General features: G+C 38.8%; 4 protein-coding genes across 6 annotated transcripts in view; all 4 read left to right on the top strand.

Moving 5' to 3' along the window:
• Nucleotides 1-5074, top strand: part of LOC113007490 (FERM and PDZ domain-containing protein 4-like) — a 33887-nt gene extending 28813 nt beyond the window's left edge. For all 3 annotated transcript variants that reach the window (XM_026144105.2, XM_026144106.2, XM_026144107.2), the window contains 2 exons: nucleotides 552-1757; nucleotides 3299-5074. In XM_026144105.2, the coding sequence (XP_025999890.2) occupies nucleotides 552-1757; nucleotides 3299-4554 (2462 nt within the window). In that variant the 3' untranslated portion in view covers nucleotides 4555-5074. The remainder of the gene's footprint in view (nucleotides 1-551; nucleotides 1758-3298) is intronic.
• A 1542-nt stretch (nucleotides 5075-6616) lies between these two features.
• LOC113007491 (toll-like receptor 7) lies at nucleotides 6617-10135 on the top strand. The gene has a single exon (XM_026144108.2). It carries the CDS (start codon nucleotides 6753-6755, stop codon nucleotides 9957-9959), a length of 3207 nt encoding a protein of 1068 aa, XP_025999893.1. The 5' UTR covers nucleotides 6617-6752; the 3' UTR covers nucleotides 9960-10135.
• A 261-nt stretch (nucleotides 10136-10396) lies between these two features.
• LOC113007492 (toll-like receptor 8) lies at nucleotides 10397-15968 on the top strand. Its single transcript, XM_026144109.2, has 2 exons — nucleotides 10397-10537; nucleotides 12718-15968. The coding sequence occupies exons 1-2, from the start codon at nucleotides 10535-10537 to the stop codon at nucleotides 15820-15822; spliced, it is 3108 nt and encodes a 1035-aa protein (XP_025999894.1). The 5' UTR covers nucleotides 10397-10534; the 3' UTR covers nucleotides 15823-15968.
• Nucleotides 15969-18199: 2231 nt separating this feature from the next.
• LOC113007577 (toll-like receptor 8) lies at nucleotides 18200-21070 on the top strand. The gene has a single exon (XM_026144293.2). The coding sequence runs from the start codon at nucleotides 18309-18311 to the stop codon at nucleotides 20952-20954; it is 2646 nt and encodes an 881-aa protein (XP_026000078.2). The 5' UTR covers nucleotides 18200-18308; the 3' UTR covers nucleotides 20955-21070.

The following is a 21070-nucleotide window of genomic DNA, read 5'->3' as shown; positions in this document are numbered from 1 at the left end:
AAAAGTGCTATAAAGCATCAAACTCTGAAAACACGTATATGCTTACAATATAAATATATTGCAGAATTCCAACAATTTAAATTTTTAAGGGGTATCAATAATTTTGTCATTTTTAAAAAATATTTTTAGAATTGTAAAAAAGCATTTTTCACATGACAAAAAAAATACATGCAGATGTGTATATTTTTATAATTCCAGTGCTGTTTTGGGATTAACTCATGTTTTTATTGTTTGAATGATTGATTGATTGACTGATGTGTGATTGATTGAATTGATTTATTTATTTTTTAATTTACTTTCTTACTTAGTTTTTAATTAGATGCATAATCAACACTTGAATATTTTAAAGACTCTTATGTGGAATGTTGTTGTGTAATGATTTATATTTATTACTAAATGTGTTATTCCCGAGTTAACATTAGCTATCATTTACACGGTAATTTACACTATCATCCGTATAATTATTTGTTACTCTCTTGCAGGCTTGTGATATATTCCATTTGCCTCAAATGAATTTCTTAATGAGGTTTTTGTCTTTCTTTTGTACACAGGTGTAGAAATATCGAGAGCATTTAGTCCGGATTCTTCTGATTCTGGCAATGAGACCAACTCCTCAGAGATGACAGAGAGCTCTGAGCTGGCCACTGCTCAGAGACACTCAGAGAACCACCTGAGAATGCATGTAGCCATGGCAGAAGGATACCACGCCATGAGTGAGGAAAAGACAGAGGTGAGTGCGCCCAGTGATGGTGGAGCAGGAGCTATGCAGTACAAACCCCAGGAGCAACAGGAGGAGGAGGCCAAATCCTCCTCTGTCACCTCCTCACAGATATTTCACTCGAATGGCGGCGAGATGGAGCCAGAGACAATGGAAATAAAATCCGTGAGTGAATACTTCACTAAGATGCACATTGGCTCTCTAATGAGCAGGCAGAGAGGAAAACAGAGAGAGACTGAGAGCAGAATCCAGGGAGAGTCCTGCGATTCTGACAAATCAAACACGGCTTCTCAAGACTCAGCGAAGGAGGAGCTCCCTCATCTTGTTGGGAAATATAACGCTTTCACTGTGAGAGATTCCTATTACATGAACCAACTTGATCTGGGGCGAACTCATTTTAAAGACAGGCATCAAAAATGGCACCAGAGAGTGCCTGGAAACAAAATGGCTGAGAATCTCGCTCCAGAATGTGTGAGTGACTCACAGGCTTCCCACGCAGACAGGTTGACAGCAAAGGGAGAGAAGCAGGACTTAGATGAAAGAAGCCAACAGTTAAATGCCCATCTCATCTCCCCATCCAAAGGGCCCGTCCCTGCACAGGGCGACGCTGCTTCACAGGATAATGAGCGGCAGCAAACGAAGCTTCCACAGTCGGAGCCAGATGTCTCACGGTTATATGAATACCACGTGAGCAAGCGCATGTCATCAATTCAAAGCGAAGGCATTCATTCTCTCCAAAGCTCGCAGTGTTCCTCAATAGATGCAGGCTGTAGCACAGGGAGCAGCAGCTGTGTCACCCCTATGGACTCTCCCCTTTGTGCCACAGACAATATGCATGTACTGTCCGAATCTTCGCTCAAGGGGCTGAGTTATGTCACTGCGGAGGAGAAGGCTTATGGGGCCCACGGGCAAGGGAAGGTCAGCCACCCCATGGACCCCACCCTGCTGAGGAAGATCCATGCAGCTACCAGTGCTGAGCCTGGGTTTGGAATTACACGGGACAGCAGTCACAGAATGCCCAAGATAAAAGAAACCACAGGTAAACTTAAACAGGAGGGTGAACCTCTAATCTGTAACCTGGTAAGATCAACATTTAAGACAGTTCATCAAAACAGGCAAATCTAAGGTTGAGAATTTGTTTGAAATCCTCAGGTTACACAAATTACCAAAATAACAAACAAAACTTTGCCTGACTTACTTTCAAGGCAGATGCCTATAGATAGATTTTGCTTTTGTGTCAATGATATCTTTTTCTACCCCTCATCTGTATAACCAGAAGGGAATCAAATTTTGCTTATAACACACACAGCACTAAGAGATTGCAATATATAAATGTAACAAGAAGCAGTCTTACCAGTGTCTGACAATACAGGACTTCTGGGTCACTGCAGGTTTTTAATAACTTTCCCCTAACATATTTGACAAAATAGTTCGCCTTTTACTGTGATGACACTCTTTGACTCTGCATATCCGCTCAACTGTGATGACAGTCTGCTTCATGTGCTGCAGTCATTGCTGAAATTATGGAGTCAGAACAAACTTGGGTGTCTTGACACCAAATTTCTGTGGGCATCTTTTCGGCAGTATTCACGTCAGTCCACTGGACAACACACATGCTGACATTGATGTAATTGTGATATTCCATAACAGCCCAAGATATCAGTCAGGATGATCTATTAAAAACTAAACTGGATAGTCCATAGGCCTTTAAAGGCTTTCCATGGAAATACATATGAGATTTTACAGTATTTTTTAATACAAACACTGATATCTGTGAACTGCTTGGTGTTATATGCACTTGCTGATTTTAATTTTCCTTTTAGACATTTATTATGGCTATGAGAAGAACACACATAATCTATTTTGCCTGTACTTTGGACTGCAACATATAAAGATGTTTCAAAATTTAGGAAATTTGACAATCAGATCAATAAGCATAGCTACATACAAGCAGAGGATAAATATGTTGTTGTTTTTATGTGTTTGAAATTACTTGCCAATATACATTGCACTTTTTTCTTAAACGAACCACTCGACATATTGGGTATTAATCTTATTCGCATTCCGCTTGCAGTAATATTACAACTGATGCTACTCTTATATCTGTTGCTTCACATCGCTTTGTTGGCTTAGCTTACCGTAAAGATCGGAGACAAGGAGAAAGTATGAATACATCTATAAGTTATTGTCCTAAATGTTACCTCTTGACTTTCTGCACGTTGTACAGCTTCATCAAACAAGAAACAAAGTATTAATGTAAGCTAAGTTTTTCATGATTGCTCATAAGTACATTTTGTTGCCTTTGGACTGAGCTTGGTGAGCCAATTTCCTTGTCTCCAAAGTCTTTTGCAATGCTAAGCTAACTAGCTGTTATGATATTCTCATATGGACTAGATTGATAATATGTCTCTATAACATTTTCCATCAGTTACACCAGGATTAAGAGATTCCTTCTTAATTGTGCACTATATGTCTTTTCTATCACTGGAACCAATAATACAGTGAGACTGAAGAACATTGTGTTAATGTTAAGGTAGATGCTTAACAGTTCTCTTTGTTTTCCTACTACCCCTAGTGTAGCTTGCACACAGCTGAAGAAGGCTGGGAAAGAGTCATCTTTAGCTCTCTGTAATGAGACCAGTACCACCACCACAATCATGTCACCTTCATCATTACAAAGTAGCACAGAGCCCAAACGGCTAACACAGGCCAGCCCTGAGCCTGACCCACACACCCTGGCTTTTCCCTCAAGCGGATCTTCATGTGACCCAACAACAGGCAGCCTCCGGAAGCTGCGAAGGGTTCGGATGCTCAGGAGGAGCTGGAGTACCTTAATGCCAGGTTCCAGGAGCTTAGAAGTACTGTTTGAAAAGACCAAAGCCATACTTACAGGGAAGAATGATAGTCAGAATTTACAGTTTCAAGATCCCCCAAAAGAGCAGATGACATTTTCTGCCAAAACCTTACCCACGAGCTTGTCCCAAGGTTCAGTTGCCTGTAATTCAACTGGTGAACAGCTGCTAAGAGGAGCCTCTCTGTTGATGCCCGAGCAAACAGCACCGAGGCTGGATACAGGTGCATGGAAGTGCCGTGGGCCGTTCAGTCACTGCTTCCTCAGGAGAAAGTCGAATACTCATGCCGGTGATGAAGGTGGAGAGATAACCTCACATGATCTGCACTTTGACAGCTCAGTTTCTTTCTATGGCAAGGAAAACACTATCTTGAGAAACTACAAAGCTGAATGGAGCAAAATGGCCTCATATATGAAGAACATGAGCCTCAAAGATCGGCTTGCTCACATTAACTCAATGAAAGGAAAAACCTACAGCCTTCACACGGGGTTCGCACTTGCACGGAAGGATGCCTTAGAGATGATTGGTGTGTTGCGTTCAAGTGTAGGCCAGCCTTCCAGAATTGCCATGCCTGAGGTCAGCGAGGCTGACATGGAAACGTTCGCCCAGCTGCTTCTCATGCAGGCCAAAGTGCTGAGCAGCGCCTGCAGTCAGATGGCGGTGGAGTACAGTAGCCCAGAAGAGCTGCTGCTCACGCTGACGCACAGCTTCCACACTCTGTGCTGCCTAACGCAAGCCTGCATGTCACTAGTAGAAGGCCTGAGCACCGACAGTGAACGGCGCGAGGTGGTAGCCAAGGTGGATGAGGTCGTCATGAACTACGTGTGTCTTCTGAAAGCTGCTGAGGCAGCTTCAGGAGGCTCCCCCGGTGACCAAAGTGTGAATGCATTGTCACATTATTCTGCCACCATGTCTGCTATTCTAAACACACTAACTCACTCACTGAACACACTGCTAAACAAAAAAACTGTTATTTTGTCTTGATTATTGATTTCAAAGCCATACATAAGAGACATGGGTTTAACAACCAATGTGAACTGCTGTGAAAAAAATTTAAAAAACTTGCCTTGTGTATACAGTATTTTATTATGTAAAGAAAATATATGATTATACGAATAATTAAAGTTTTAAATAGATTATATTAAGGCCTATATTAAAAAGCATATGACTCTCTTCTCAAATATATTATCTAATATTACTTCATAGGGATTATTTTCAGGATTTATTGGTTTTATTGACAGCTTAACATGTAGATTGACACAAACTTATTAGTATCTTGTTTATAACTTGTAAAAAAAGTACACAGCTGAAGAAATGCATACACTATATAAAGCTCTAAACAAATCGCTGCACAGGACAAGAGATGATAAAGCTGAAGTAACGCGTACAATATTTTCATTTGCTTGAGTCACTTAATTTAATGAATACTTTACACATAAACACTGAGAACTTTCCTGTTATTTTTGTCAATGTCATTAAAGAAATTAAAACTTTTTAAAAAGTATGAACTGTTTTGTTGTCTGTTTCTGTTTCACTCTGCTCGCTCACAGTTTTGGTCATTACCAATCTCTCGGCTACAAAAGTTTGTTACTGAAGTTTCATTCAATAAAGCGTCTTTATTTAGTTTCAAGTGTGTTCAATAATTAATTTTTTCTACTTTTCGCTCAAGCTTTAGTGGTGAAAGTGCTTTTTGCATTAAAGATGATGATGGCCTATTTCACTTACAGTACAGGGCTGGAAAGAATGTTTTTGCACAGCTTGAGAACGAGTCACTGTGCATTATGTGTATGCATCTGAGTAAAATGAAAAAGACAACAGCCAGCAGCTCAGTGAGGCTATAAGCATAAAGGTGCTTAAATGCCAACATAGTGAACTCCTGGTCAAAATTGACCTGATGATGCTCACTGATCACTTCGATTTAGGATGACATGCATGTTTATACTTGTTTTATGGCAAACAACCATCTAAACTTAAATTGCCAACCTAGTGAGCAATGAATTGAAAAAACATTAAACCAATCCATCTGTCCATCCATTGCTCAAACCATGTTCTAAACCACTTATCCAGCTCAGAGTGTTTACGCCAAACCATTTGAAATATACGGATATTTCCCAGGATACATGGAAATTTGAAAATGTTAGTTGTGCTTAAGGAAAATACAGATAATGATTGAAGTTGATCTCTGCTTCAAATGTTTAAAGCACTTCATCGGTAGTTCTCAAGACATTTTTCTATAAACCCAAATTTAACAAGAGGTATGCTGACCAACAGGAATACCTAGTATTGCTAGAATAGGTGTAGTAAATCACACCATTTCACTGTAAAGACAGACAGCTAAACAGTCTAGCTACTGTAAATCGGTAGGAACTGTACCTAAAACCACTGAACATATTTATTTATCTTAAATTTGGGTAGGTGAGACTGAATGTTAGTCATATAGTCACAGATAACAAAAAAAAAATATTCTGCTTGATGTTAAAATAACTTCACCACCATGTACAGTGGTAAAACCCAAACCACACCACAGGTTTCATTTTCCCCTAAAATTTAATGAGAAATGAAACTCTTCCTTTCACTGGTTTCAGTTGAATAATAACTTGTAACTCATCCAGCTGTGTTTTATAATACCATGGAATATCTGCCATACAACAAGAGTCAGAGTATTAAACTTGCTGTATCTTATTAAAGGCACCTCTTTACAGTAGCAATAGCATAAATGCACCAATAAGCCTTTTCACGATGTAGTAAAAGATAAAATATTTGGATGTTTGTGGTTTGTAAGAAAGTAGGAAGTGATGCCGGCTAATTCTACACACACTAGGCTAACACAGACACCTGTTACTTTCATCGACCACCTCAGGAATGTTTGTTAGTGTTATACTTCTTTCAGTACTCCATCGAACCAGACAAGACAAGTCAGAGCTGGACTCTTTTTTTTTGTTTTCTCACATAAACAATGTTTCTCCACCTGGTGAGTATGATTTTTATATACTCTATAGTATCAGAATTCATAAGCTGTCAAATGTAGTTTGGCTTAGAAGTGCTGTTAACTGTTGAGAAGTAGAAAATCAAATGCGAGAGAATGCTATTTCCTAATTGTACAGTAAAGTAAAGTATAATATGCTGGCCATGATTACTAAAGTTGCTGATTTTAGCGTCCCTTGTTATGATTTGCATTTATAATGTGCTGTTACAGTATTATTAGATTTCTACTAGCAAACCTTTCTCATGTTTCCGTGCAGATGTGTGTGGCACTGCTCACCCTGTGGTCTTGTCTCCCTATTTTGGCAACTGGCATCTATTACCCGAAAACTCTGCCATGTGATGTTAACGAGATCAACAATGGGAGTGAAGTGAAGGTGGACTGCACTGAGAGAAGCCTCAAAAAAATCCCCCATGGAATCCCGAGAGACACAACAAACCTGACGCTCACCATCAACCATATTCCGAGTTTAAACTCCACCTCCTTTTACGGTTTGGAGAACTTGACTGAGATTGACATGAGGTGCAACTGTGTGCCCATCAAAATCGGACCCAAGGACAAGATGTGCCTGAAGAGTGTGACAATTGAGGAAAATACTTTCAGCAGACTGAGCAATCTGCGAGCGCTGTATCTAGATGGCAATCAGCTCTACAGTATACCTAAAGGCCTGCCTTCAAATCTGATCCTTCTGAGCTTGGAAGTGAATCATATTTATTATCTTTCTAAAGCAAACCTCTCTGAGCTTAGATATGTTGAGGTGCTTTACCTTGGTCAAAACTGCTATTTTCGTAACCCCTGCAATGATTCCTATGATATAGAAGACGATGCATTTTTACAGTTTAACAATTTAAAATTGCTATCTCTTAAATCAAATAACTTGTCTTTCATTCCACATCAGCTACCCACTACTCTGAAGGAGCTGTATCTCTATAACAATAACATTCAAGAAGTCACTGATGAAGACTTTAAAAATTTAACTAATCTTGAGATTCTAGACATTAGCGGAAACTGCCCCCGGTGTTACAACGCTCCTTTTCCATGTAGCCCATGTCCAAATAACGCACCATTGAAAATCAGCAAGACAGCTTTTAAAATGCTGACCAAACTAAAAACATTACGGCTGCATAGCAACTCCCTTACAAGTGTGCCTTCTGAATGGTTTGACACCACAACTGAGCTCAGAGTGCTGGACCTCTCATCAAACTTTTTAGCAAGGGAGCTAGAAATCACTGCTTTCCCCAAATTCCTGGGTAAACTAGAAGAACTTGACCTTTCATTCAACTACGAGCTTCAGAAGTACCCTCAAACGCTAAGACTGAGTTGCAGTTTCTCCTCTCTGAAGTCTCTCAAAATTTTCAGAATGAAAGGTTATGTGTTTCAGCAGTTAACTACAGAGAGTATCGCTCATTTAAAACCTCTACCGAACCTGGAGGTTGTAGATTTGGGTACAAACTTCATTAAAATGACAAAGCTTAGTATTCTGATGGAATTGAAAAGCTTTAAAATAATCAGCCTGTCTGACAACAAAATATCGTCTCCCTCTGATGGCCAAATTGAACTTGGTTTGTCCGGAGGAGAAACCTCGGACTGGTCTCCGATGTCTTCCGCTGCTGAGTACCAAAACAAAGACGTGAGAGAGATTCATTATTTCAGATATGATGAGTATGCACGAAGCTGCAAATACAAGGACAAGGAACTTGGAGTTATTACATCCTTCGTCAAAAAAGAATGCAGTCAGTTTGGCAAAACCCTGGACGTCAGCAGAAACAATATATTCTTCCTGCATTCACGATTTTTAAACCTTACAGAGCTAAGATGCCTCAATCTGTCTGGAAATGCAATGAGTCAAAGTCTGAATGGTTCTGAATTTACTTACCTGGCTAATTTACAATATCTGGACTTCTCATGGAACCGTTTGGACCTGCTATACTCTACCGCGTTCCAAGAGCTGAAAAATCTGGTCATCTTGGATATAAGTAACAACAACCACTATTTTGAATCAGAAGGTCTGACTCACATGCTTAATTTCACTAGGCATTTAAAAAACCTCAAGGTACTCCTGATGAATCACAACAAGATCTCTACTTCCACTAACACAGAGCTGGAGAGTCGATCCCTAGAAAGGTTAGAGTTCAGAGATAACCGGTTAGATGTACTGTGGCGAGATGGGAACACCAGATATGTCAACTATTTTAAGAATTTAGTTAATCTGACTGTCCTTGACATCTCTCATAACAACCTCCCTTTTATCCCATCGGACGTATTCAGTGGTCTACCAGAGAAGCTATCTGAGCTGTATATCAAAAATAACAAACTAAAATCCTTTAACTGGAAGAAACTGCAACTTCTACACTCATTGCGAGTCTTGGATCTCAGTGGAAACAGCTTGACTACTGTTCCAGATGTGTTATCAAACTGCACCACATCTCTTGAGAAACTAATTTTACACAAAAACCAAATCCTAAAGCTTACACCAGATTTCCTCAAGGGTGCCTACCACTTGAAATATCTAGACCTGAGTTCTAATCACATCCAGTACATTGAAAAATCCAGCCTTCCAGATGATGTTCTTAATCATATGGACATGTTACTTCTGCACCAAAACAGATTCTTGTGCACTTGCAATGCCACCTGGTTTGTCACATGGCTCAACAGGACTACAGTAACCATACCTAGATTGGGCACGGATGTTACCTGCGTTGCCCCAGGGGCACAAAGAGGTCGTCCAGTCATCTCAGTGGACCTTTTGGCCTGCCAGCACCACTACCTGTCAATCATCCTCTCCACCCTAATGACTTCCCTCGTCCTCATCTTGGTCACGCTGTCCATCTCCAGCCATCTCTTCATGTGGGATGTCTGGTACATCTACCATTTCTGCAGGGCCAAGCTCAAAGGCTACCGCCGCCTGTATTCCCAGAGCGCTGTTTACGATGCCTTTGTGATCTATGATAAGGAGGATCCAGCAGTATCAGAGTGGGTGACGAAGGAAATGTGCGCTCATCTTGAGGAGTGTGGAGACCGCCGACTGACGCTTTGTCTTGAGGACCGGGATTGGATGCCCGGATGCCCCCTGATTGACAACCTCTCTCAAAGCATCCACAGGAGCAAGAGGACTGTGTTTATTCTCACCAAAAAATACATCAAAGGGGGAAACTTCAAGACGGCGTTCTACATGGCTCACCAAAGGCTAATGGATGAAAAAAATGATGTTATAGTGCTTATATTCTTAGAGAAAGTGCCCTGCAATTCAAAGTACTTGAGATTACGAAAGAGGCTGTATAAGAGGTCTGTGCTAGAGTGGCCAACAAATCCTCAAGCCCAGCCATACTTTTGGTTCAGCCTGAGGAGTGTATTAGCAACCGAAGGTCACAAACAATACAACAATCTCTTCAAAGAGACACTGTAAAGAGAACAATATGCTGGAAAAATGCAGTTTCTTCTCTCTAGATTGCTTTAAATGTACTCCTGTATATGAATTATTATATGTGAATACTGAACTGTTGTAATGGGAGCAGTTTTATTATTAATGAAATATTAATAATTAATGATGTGCTAATTTTAAACTCTGTATTCAAATTATTTGGGAAATTCATTGCCACTCTTTGCGATGCCAGTGGGGGATTCTCAGACTCAGTTGGCAATGAAATGCAACATACCATGAAAGAAGGAAATGAAACAGACATATTTGTTCAATTCACACGCTGCTCCCCCCCACAGCTCATTCTGCTGTGTACAACAGTCCCCTTCCTTATTTTGATGGGTGTATGTGAGCGTGCAGAGATGTTTAAACGGCTAATTCGACTTGATGATATACAAGACATGCACCTTATAGATTTTTAGCAACTTGTTGGGGGGTTTTTTTGGTTTTGGGTTTTGTTTTTTTGTTTTTTGTCTTTTAACCACTACCACTTATTTTTAAATGGTAGAGGAGAAAATCTGAATTCAAGATTGTCATTCAGGGATTAATACAGTACAGGCGCAATGGTAAGTTACTGAGTGTGTGTATAGTTACTTTTAACTTACTTATCAGAATAATCTGATTTTCTGCATTCTGATGTTATCTTTGATGATTTTGTCATTTTATGATTTTGTGCCAAAACTTTGTATAGATATATCTGACTCCAAAAACCCAGACTGATCATTTTATTGTGTTTTGCTTTTAAATCTGTTTTGCTTGTTTGGAAATGTGTTGACATATTCAATTAAAAGGTATAATAAAACTTGCCAGCCAATGTGTAGAAAAACATCATGGCATCATTATCGGCATTTTATTTAACTTGTTTTAGAAATCAGCACTTGGCGATCTTGAGAACACAAGCTATGAAGCCACACTTTATCTTAAACTGTCAAAGATACATTTAGCAGTCAAGACTTTCTTTTCGGTAGCACTTTATAATAATGTCACACTATTAAGCATTATTACGGTGTTAGTAAAGTATTAGCAAGTGCTTAATTCATCATTTATACATCACTGCTCTTCCTTAGTATGCCGATGCAGATATGTTTATCCATCTGTTACTGTTACGCCATGTACAGCTATCACTGCTGGACATGGTGAAATCATGTACAGCTATAATTGCTACTACATAGCTGCTAATAGTAATCATAATCAAAGTAGTGATAATATACCTGTATTTATAAATGGCATAACAGGAGAACTGATGCTATATAAATGATGAATTAACCACTTGGTAAAACCTTAGTAATACCTTAATAATGCTTAATAATGTTACATTATTTTAAAGTGATGCCCCTTTTTTTAGGTATTTCAATTCAATAAATTGCACAGGTAAATGGTAAATGGCCTGTATTTGTATAGCGCTTTTCTAGTCCCTAAGGACCCCAAAGCGCTTTACACAACCTGTCATCCACCCATTCACACACACATTCACACACTGGTGATGGCAAGCTACAATGTAGCCACAGCCACCCTGGGGCGCACTGACAGAGGCGACGCTGCCGGACACTGGCGCCACCAGGCCCTCTGACCACCACCAGTAGGCAACGGGTGAAGTGTCTTGCCCAAGGACACAACGACCGAGACTGTCCAAGCCGGGGCTCGAACCGGCAACCTTCCGATTACAAGGCGAACTCCCAACTCTTGAGCCACGATCGGTATAATGAAGACATGGGACAAATGTATTTAGAAAATTTATGGGATACTGTATGTCACTTATCACTAAGTATGTGACGTGCTCCCATGAAAAGTACTTTAACAACAACCTGAAAGATTTTTGATATCTCCTATTTTTAAAATTATTTCTAGGCTGGTAATTGTACATTTTACATGTATCGTTTTACATTTCATACCCCTTACTTGCTGTTTTGATAAGTAAAAGAAAGAACAAGATTTTTTTTTTCTCACTAGACTTCCAACCTACTGCCACATGCTGCAAATAGGACAGGTTTACAATTTTTTCAAGATTGCCTTACAATCTCATTGTCTTTTCCCTAGCTGATATTTTAACATGTCAAAACAGGAAAAGCAGTGGTGTAATAAATAACTGTGATAACATTAATAAGGGCTCTATTCGGTTTAGGTATATACAGTTTAAGTCAGTAGACAAAAAAGTTTCACAAAAAGTTTGGAAACCAGTAATGCACAGAAAAAATTACATCGATTTTTATCCATTAATATGTCACATAAGGAGTGAATAGAGTGAAGTCGAGGAGAAGTGCTCACTGCATCACAGGAAGGCCCACAGATGTCCGAGCCTGGTAGGGATGAGGGAATGAATTTGGGTCAACCTTTAACAACTGTCAGTAGATATATTAACAATGTAATATTAATACACTTTGCTTTTTGGGAAGTCTCGTAATCCATTACATGAAAATGAGTTATGAAGTTGCATATTTATTGCAAATTTAAAAAATTTTAATTTATCAATCTGAGACTTTTAGTCACATCTAAAATATAAGCTTTAAGCCGATTCTAAAAGCAAACCTAATCTGCAGACCAATATCACTGTATTTTGTGAACCCCTAATTGACATGATAAAAGTGTTATAGTAATATAATATATAACATTATATATAGTACAAATAGTGTTCTTTTATCTATTTTTTTTTTACCACAATAATCATGAAAAAGTGTTATAATTTTGTAGAAGCCCTTTTATAAGCTTAAGGTTATTTCATTCAACTGATTCCATCATTTTTCCACAGATTACCAAATGCTGGATGCTGTTGTTCTATCTGTGTTACCATCATGAGATCCTGCCGGCTGCATTTACACCTACCTGGATGACACGGCAGTTCCCTTGTGATGTTATATCCAACAAAACATCAAATACAGTCAAATTTGACTGTAAAGGCCGCCATCTAGAGGAAGTACCAGAAGGGATAACCAGTAATGCCACACATCTCGACTTATCAGAAAATTTTATTAAGAGTATTAAAGATGAATCATTTTCTAAACTGACAAATCTGACTCAGCTCAATCTCAACTGGGCAAACAAATCCAAGGACGGTTATGGATGCAGACTGTTGAACATTCCTGCAAATGCTTTCAAAAATCTCACAAAAATCAAGCAACTGGAACTGAGCGGCAACTGTCTGACTGAAATTCCACGCAATCTCCCCCACAGTGTGGAAAAACTTGACCTAAACATTAACAAGATTAGTTTGGATAAATTGAACAACAGTTTTATTGGCTTAAAAAACATAACAAACCTGTTACTATCTAAAAACTGCTACTTCTGGAATCCCTGTGGGAAGTCTGTTGCTATTATGGAAAAACCCTTTCAAATACTGGACAAACTGCAGGTTCTTGACTTGTCTTACAACAACTTAACACACATTCCTAAAGGACTACCCCAGTCAATTACAATTTTAGGTCTGGATTCCAACAAAATAGAGAACATATCTAAAGATGATTTCCAGGGGTTGCTAAATTTAAAGGTTCTTGATATAAAAGGCAACTGTCCAAGATGTCACAATGCTCGGTACCCTTGTGTTCCTTGCCCTAATGGTTCTATTCACATACATCCTGATGCATTTCAAAGACTGACACAGCTGGAGATACTGGACCTGGGAGGAAACTCACTAAATTACCTTAAGCCCTCTTGGTTTCAAAGTCTAAAGAATCTTAAAGTATTATATCTGGCATTTAATTTTTTACTAAAATCTATAACTGGTGAGGAACCATCTTTTGAGGCATTTAGTTATCTTCACAGGCTAGAAAAACTTGACCTGTCGTTCAATTATGCTCTCGGATTGTACCCAGAAAAAATAACTCTTTCACAAAACTTTTCAAACCTCAGGTCACTGAAAACTTTGCATTTGGAGGCTTTGGTATTCCAGAGTATTGGACCAGACACACTCACACCTCTGTACAATCTAAAAAATCTATCTGCTTTGAATTTAGGTACTAACTTCATTATTTACAGCAACTCTACTTTATTCAGCCATTTCTCCCACGTAAAAATGATATATCTCTCAGAAAACAGGTTATATCCCACAACAATAGAAAGTCCACCAACTCTAACAGACAGATACAACCAGAATTCAGACCTTTCTATTTCATTTTCCATAACAGCTACTCCAAAAGACTTTAGCTACGAGATATCGGACAGGCTAATAAAGCAAGAGTGCTTTGACTCTGGACGAGTGCTCATCCTCAGCTCAAATAATCTGTTCTTCATTTCTCCAAAGCTATTTGAGGGATATGGAAATATTTCATGTCTCAACCTCTCCAGAAATGGATTTTCACAGGCACTTAATGGCACAGAGTTCAAGATGTTGCCTAATCTGACATATCTGGATTTATCTTTCAATAAGGTCGATATGGCCTATAACAACGCCTTCAAAGAACTAAAGAAATTACAAGTACTAGACCTCAGTTACAATCCACACTACTTTAAAGCATTTGGGGTAACGCTTAATTTAAATTTTACACAAAATCTACCTGTGCTAAGAGTCCTTAATATGAGTCATAATGAGATTTCCACACTGACAACAAAAGAGATGTATAGCAAATCATTAGCAGAACTTATATTTGCACAAAATCATCTAGGGAAACTTTGGAAAGACAGGGATAGCTCATACAAGAAACTTTTCACTAATCTCTCTAATTTGACAATTTTAGATATATCCTTTAATGGCATTGCAAAGATTCCAGATGATGTTTATGAATATTTGCCACATAACCTCACCACACTGCGCATAAGTCATAACTCACTTAGTGATGTTAATTGGGACAAACTGCCTTTCCATCAACTTCAAATTTTGGACCTAAGTTACAATTCTCTGTCTACTTTAACAACTATTAACTCAAACATCACACAAACTTTGACTTTCCTTGACCTGAGTCATAATCACATTTTCCATGCAGACAATTGTTTTTTAAAGAGTCTAAAAAGCCTCACGACTCTAAGCCTGAGTAACAACAAATTGACTATTGTCAATGAAACTACCTTCAAATCAGGACCTGCAAACCTGACTCTGTTCCTACAAGGAAATCCATTTGAGTGTACTTGTGATTCCATAGACTTTATTTTATGGATTGAACAGAGTGATGTAAAGATCCCAAGACTCACCACTCAGGTGACATGTAACACACCAGTGAACCAGAGGAACAAAATACTGATACGTTTTAACATTAGTCAGTGTGTAAAAGCGAAACAGGCAAAGAAGATCTGCGCTCTAACAACTTCTATCATTATTCTTTTCATGATTGTTTCAACAGTTGCTCACTTATTTTACTGGGATGCTTCCTATGTCCTACACTATATGAAAGCTAAGCCGAAGGGGTACAGATCCTTGAACTCGCCAGATACTATTTACGATGTCTTTGTGACATATGATACAAAAGACCCACACGTCTCTGAATGGGTGATGAGCAATCTGCGGGTGCAACTGGAGGAAGAGGGAGACAAGATACATCCACTGTGTCTGGAAGAGAGGGACTGGCCCCCAGGAGTCCCACTGGTGGACAACCTCACCCAGAGCATCCAGTACAGTCGCAAGACTCTGTTTGTCTTAACAAAGGGCTACGTTAAGACCGGTGCTTTCAAGCTAGCAATGTATCTGGCCCACCAAAGACTGCTGGATGAAAATGTGGATGTGATAGTACTGCTAATGCTGGAGCCTGTCCTGCAGCATTCTCACTTTCTGCGCTTGAGGAAGCGACTGTGCGAGAGCAGTGTTGTAGAGTGGCCGCGTACAGCAGCCGCAGAGCCCTGGTTTTGGCAAAACCTGAGAACTGTCATAAGAGTAGATAATCAAGTGATGTACAACAAGACCTATTCAAAATATTTCACCACCAAATGAAGAAGGATAACAACATGAGCTTGTTAAATAACCAGTGCTTTTATATATCATTTCTTGTTTGGTCTTTTTAAAGTGTTTCTTCTTTGACTGAACTGTTTTTAAGAACTAATTTTCTTATAGTTGTTGAGTTATTGACTTATTCAGAATGCTTCACCACTAAGTGAAGAAGGATAATCATCACTTATCTGCCTGGGACTGATTTGTAATTCTAGTCTGCAGACAATAACATGGTCCTGCTTTAAAATCACTGTTCTTTAGAGCAATGCTTATTTGGTTCTTTTAAACGATTTCTTCTTTGTCTGAATCTAATAAGAAAACAATAAAAAACTAATTTTCTTATATTTGCTGAGAAAGCATAATAAATCTTGTGTAATCTGTCTGCAGTGCATTAATAAAAAAAATAAAATAAAATAAAATGTGTGGCATTTTGCAGATGTAGATTTTATACTCTAGTCTCTGGTTTCTATGTTAGAAAACATCTGTGCTGAGTGACACCAGTACCAGGTTTAACAGTTAACAAAAGAGAAATTTAGTACAAAAGTGACAGATCCTAAATTGCAGTCCATTATTAAAAATCCATTTCGACACAGTATGTGTAATATAACTTGCATGCTTTCATCTGTTATTTCACATTTGGAAATTTTTGAGATTGTCCGTAAGGTGGTGCAAGTGACACAGTTTTAATACAGTGCATTTTGCAAATTAGCCCTAAATTCAGTGTCCCACTCAAAAATAAATCAGTGTGTGAGGCGATATATTACTTATGTCATATTAATGTCTAAGAAATATGTCATTTTTAAACTCCATATTACGTCACATAATCTGAAGAACTGACTGGCACTATGCACTGTTGCTGTGTTTACTGGCATTCCAGTGTTCATCTTGGCTGACAAATAAACTGGCATTTTTGAAGGAGGGAAATGAAAAAGATGCAGTTCTTCGGGGAGACCGGGGATAGTTGTAACATTTTTGACATTTCTGTCTGTAAATTGGAGCTCTTTTAAGGTAGTGGATTCAAAATGTAATGCAAAGTATTTACATGTCTCTGCTATTAAATAGTGCAGCTATTTTCTCTGCAGCACAATTACCCATTGCATGGTATGGCCTCAAACACAAAGAGTGAAATGTTACAATTAACCCCATAGTCTGGGTTAGTTGTAACATATCCTGGGGTAAAATGTAACACAATGAAATAAGGGTACTAACAAAACATTAACATGTAATCTTTGTTTATTCAACACATGAATGCACTTAGAGCCATTAATGTAGCTGTGTGTGTGTGTGACAGAATGCAGAAATCTAGCTTTTGAACATATTCCAACCCCCCCAAAAAAGACAAGTTATGGAATTTTCTGCAACTGAATATTTCATTAATTTTGGTTGGTCTTCCTTGAGTTTGGCCTCATTGGCTCAGTGGGCATTATAACCTACAACTCTTGCACCAATTTTGAACATAACAATGAAGCTGAAAAAATGTAGTTGTTCACCAGCATCGCAATTCCATTACTTTTTATCATGGCTTACCTTGGTGTGGTTTGCAAAGTGCTTCAGAAAGATGAGGAAATCAGTTTCTTGCACCCATCCTGATTTATTTCACTACCAGTACTTCCTACTGGTCCATCTCTGACACAGTGGTCTGCATAATGTATGTGTGGGAACACAAACAGTGGAGGAATTGTGTTGCCAATGGCATTAACCGCATATACAAATGCGACCAGTGAACCTCTCTCTGCTGATATCGTTGCCCCAACTTCTTAAATATAAGTTAAAGTAATAGTGTGGTAAGTTGTAACATACATTATTGTTGCAACTAATCCAGACTGTTGCTGTTACAACTGACCCAGACTCCTATAGCCATGCACTAGCTAACATTCCAGCCAACGGCTAAAACATTAGCACTAAAGACCTACACAGAATATATCCCCATAGACATACAAATAACATAATTTAAGTTTGATGAGTTTAACTGCAAAGCAGATAATGCTATTACAAATTGAAATAAAGTAGAAAAACTTACTTTTTGGCATACAAATTACTTTTTTTCATGTTAAATTGTCTGTGTTTGACAAAATGTGCTGATTTTTCACATGTGATAGCAGAACTGAATTGGGCATGCACAGGATGAGTCACATCATTTGAAACTTAGCCCTGATTGGAGAAATTGGAAGTGTTACAACTGACCCACGTTACAACTATCCCCGGTCTCCCCTACTAATGCCACTGATCTAGACTTGTCAGAAAATGTCATTAAGAGTATTAAAGCTGATTCACTCTCTAATCTGCTGAATCTGGCACATCTGAATCTCAACTGGGCAAACAACACCAAGACTGATTATGGATGCCGAGCACTGAAGATCGCTGAAAATGCTTTCAAAAATCTGACAAAACTGAAGCAACTACGATTGAGCGGCAACTGTCTGACTGAAATTCCACGCAATCTCCCCCACAGTGTGGAAAGACTTGAGCTAAACATTAACAAAGTTAATATGGATAAACTGAACAATAGCTTTATTGGCTTGCAAAACATGAAAATGCTGTTGTTATCTAAAAACTGCTACTTCCGCAACCCTTGTGGGAAGTCTGTCGCTATCAGCGAAAACACTTTTGCACTACTGAAAAAACTGAAATACCTGGACTTGTCTTATAACAACTTAACCCATGTTCCTAAAGGACTACCCCAGTCAATTACAATCTTACGTCTGGATACCAACAAAATAGAGAACATATATAAAGATGATTTTCAAGGGTTAGAAAATGTCAAATTCCTTGATATACAAGGCAACTGTCCAAGATGTCACAATGCTCCGTACCCTTGTGTTCCTTGCCCTAACGGTTCTATTGACACACATCCTGATGCATTTCAAAGACTGACACAGCTGGAGACACTGAACCTGGGAGGAAACTCACTAAATTACCTTGATCCCTCTTGGTTTCAAACGCTAACGAATCTTACACAATTGTTTCTGGAATTTAACTTTTTACAAAAAGCCGTAACTGGTGAGGACACATCGGTTAAAGCTTTCAGTTATCTTCACAGGCTAGAAAAACTTGACCTGTCTTTCAATTATGCTGTTGGTATGTACCTAGAAAAATTAACACTTTCAAAAGACTTTTCACAGCTCAGGTCACTGAAAAGTTTGCATTTGAATGCTTTGGTATTCCAAAGTATTGGACCAGACACACTCACACCTCTGTACAATCTGAAAAATCTGTCTCATTTGTACTTAAGCACTAACTTCATTATTCACTCTGACCCTACCGTGTTCAGCATGCTTTCCCACTTAAGAATGATATATCTCGGAGAAAACAGGTTATATCCCACTACAGTAGAAAGTCTACCAACTCTAAGAGACAGAAATAATGAGAATTCAGAAGTTTCTATGTCACCATTCGTAAAACTCACTCCAAAAGACTCAATTTATGAAGTACTACACAGGAATACAAAGCAAGAATGCGCCAATTCTGGACGAGTGCTCATCCTCAGCTCAAATAATCTGTTCTTCATTTCTCCAAAGCAGTTTGTGGGCTATGGAAATATTTCATGTCTCAACCTCTCCAGAAATGGATTTTCACAGGCACTTAATGGCACAGAGTTCAAGATGTTGCCTAATCTGACATATCTGGACTTATCCTTCAATAGGGTTGATCTGGCCTATAACAACGCCTTCAAAGAACTAAAGAAATTACAAGTACTAGACCTCAGTTACAATTCACACTACTTTGAAGCATTTGGGGTAACGCTTAATTTAAATTTAACACAAAATCTACCTGTGCTAAGAGTCCTTAATATGAGTCATAACGAGATTTCCACACTGACAACAAAAGAGATGTATAGCAAATCATTAGCAGAACTTATATTTGCACAAAATCATCTAGGGAAACTTTGGAAAGACAGGGATAGCACATACAAGAAACTTTTCACTAATCTCTCTAATTTGACAATTTTAGATATATCCTTTAATGGCATTGCAAAGATTCCAGATGATGTTTATGAATATTTGCCACATAACCTCACCACACTGCGCATAAGTCATAACTCACTCAGTGATGTTAATTGGGACAAACTGCCTTTCCATCAACTTCAAATTTTGGACCTAAGTTACAATTCTCTGTCTACTTTAACAACTATTAACTCAAACATCACACAAACTTTGACTTTCCTTGACCTGAGTCATAATCACATTTTCCATGCAGACAATTGTTTTTTAAAGAGTCTAAAAAGCCTCACGACTCTAAGCCTGAGTAACAACAAATTGACTATTGTCAATGAAACTACCTTCAAATCAGGACCTGCAAACCTGACTCTGTTCCTACAAGGAAATCCATTCGAGTGTACTTGTGATTTGTTAGACTTCGTTTTGTGGATTGAACAGAGTGATGTAAAGATCCCAAGACTCACCACTCAGGTGACATGTAACACACCAGTGAACTTAAAGGGACAAGGATTGATACATTTTAGCATTCATCAGTGTATAAATCCCAGTCAGGCAAAGCAGATCTACACTCTAACAACTTCTATCATTATTCTTTTCATGGTTGTTTCAACAGTTGCTCACTTATTTTACTGGGATGCTTCCTATGTCCTACACTATATGAAAGCTAAGCTGAAAGGGTACAGATCCTTGAACTCGCCAGATACTATTTATGATGTCTTTGTGACATATGATACAAAAGACCCACAGGTCTCTGAGTGGGTGATGAGCAATCTGCGGGTGCAACTGGAGGAAGAGGGAGACAAGATACATCCACTGTGTCTGGAAGAGAGGGACTGGCCCCCAGGAGTCCCACTGGTGGACAACCTCACCCAGAGCATCCAGTACAGTCGCAAGACTCTGTTTGTCTTAACAAAGAGCTACGTTAAGACCGGTGCTTTCAAGCTAGCAATGTATCTGGCCCACCAAAGACTGCTGGATGAAAATGTGGATGTGATAGTACTGCTAATGCTGGAGCCTGTCCTGCAGCATTCTCACTTTCTGCGCTTGAGGAAGCGACTGTGCGAGAGCAGTGTTGTAGAGTGGCCGCGTACAGCAGCCGCAGAGCCCTGGTTTTGGCAAAACCTGAGAACTGTCATAAGAGTCGACAATCAAGTGATGTACAACAAGACCTATTCAAAATACTTCACCACCAAGTGAAGAAGGATAATAACGTGTTTGTTTTAAAACACGTGTGTTATATATAATTTCGAGTTTGGTTTTAAAGTGTTTCTTCTTTGACTGAACTGTTTTTAAGAACTGGTTTCCTTATAGTT

Source organism: Astatotilapia calliptera, chromosome 16 (assembly GCF_964374335.1).
Source record: "Astatotilapia calliptera chromosome 16, fAstCal68.1, whole genome shotgun sequence".
Classification (NCBI taxonomy): domain Eukaryota; kingdom Metazoa; phylum Chordata; class Actinopteri; order Cichliformes; family Cichlidae; genus Astatotilapia; species Astatotilapia calliptera.
The sequence above is the reverse complement of the archived record's forward strand: the minus strand, read 5'-3'. Positions and strand labels throughout refer to the sequence as shown.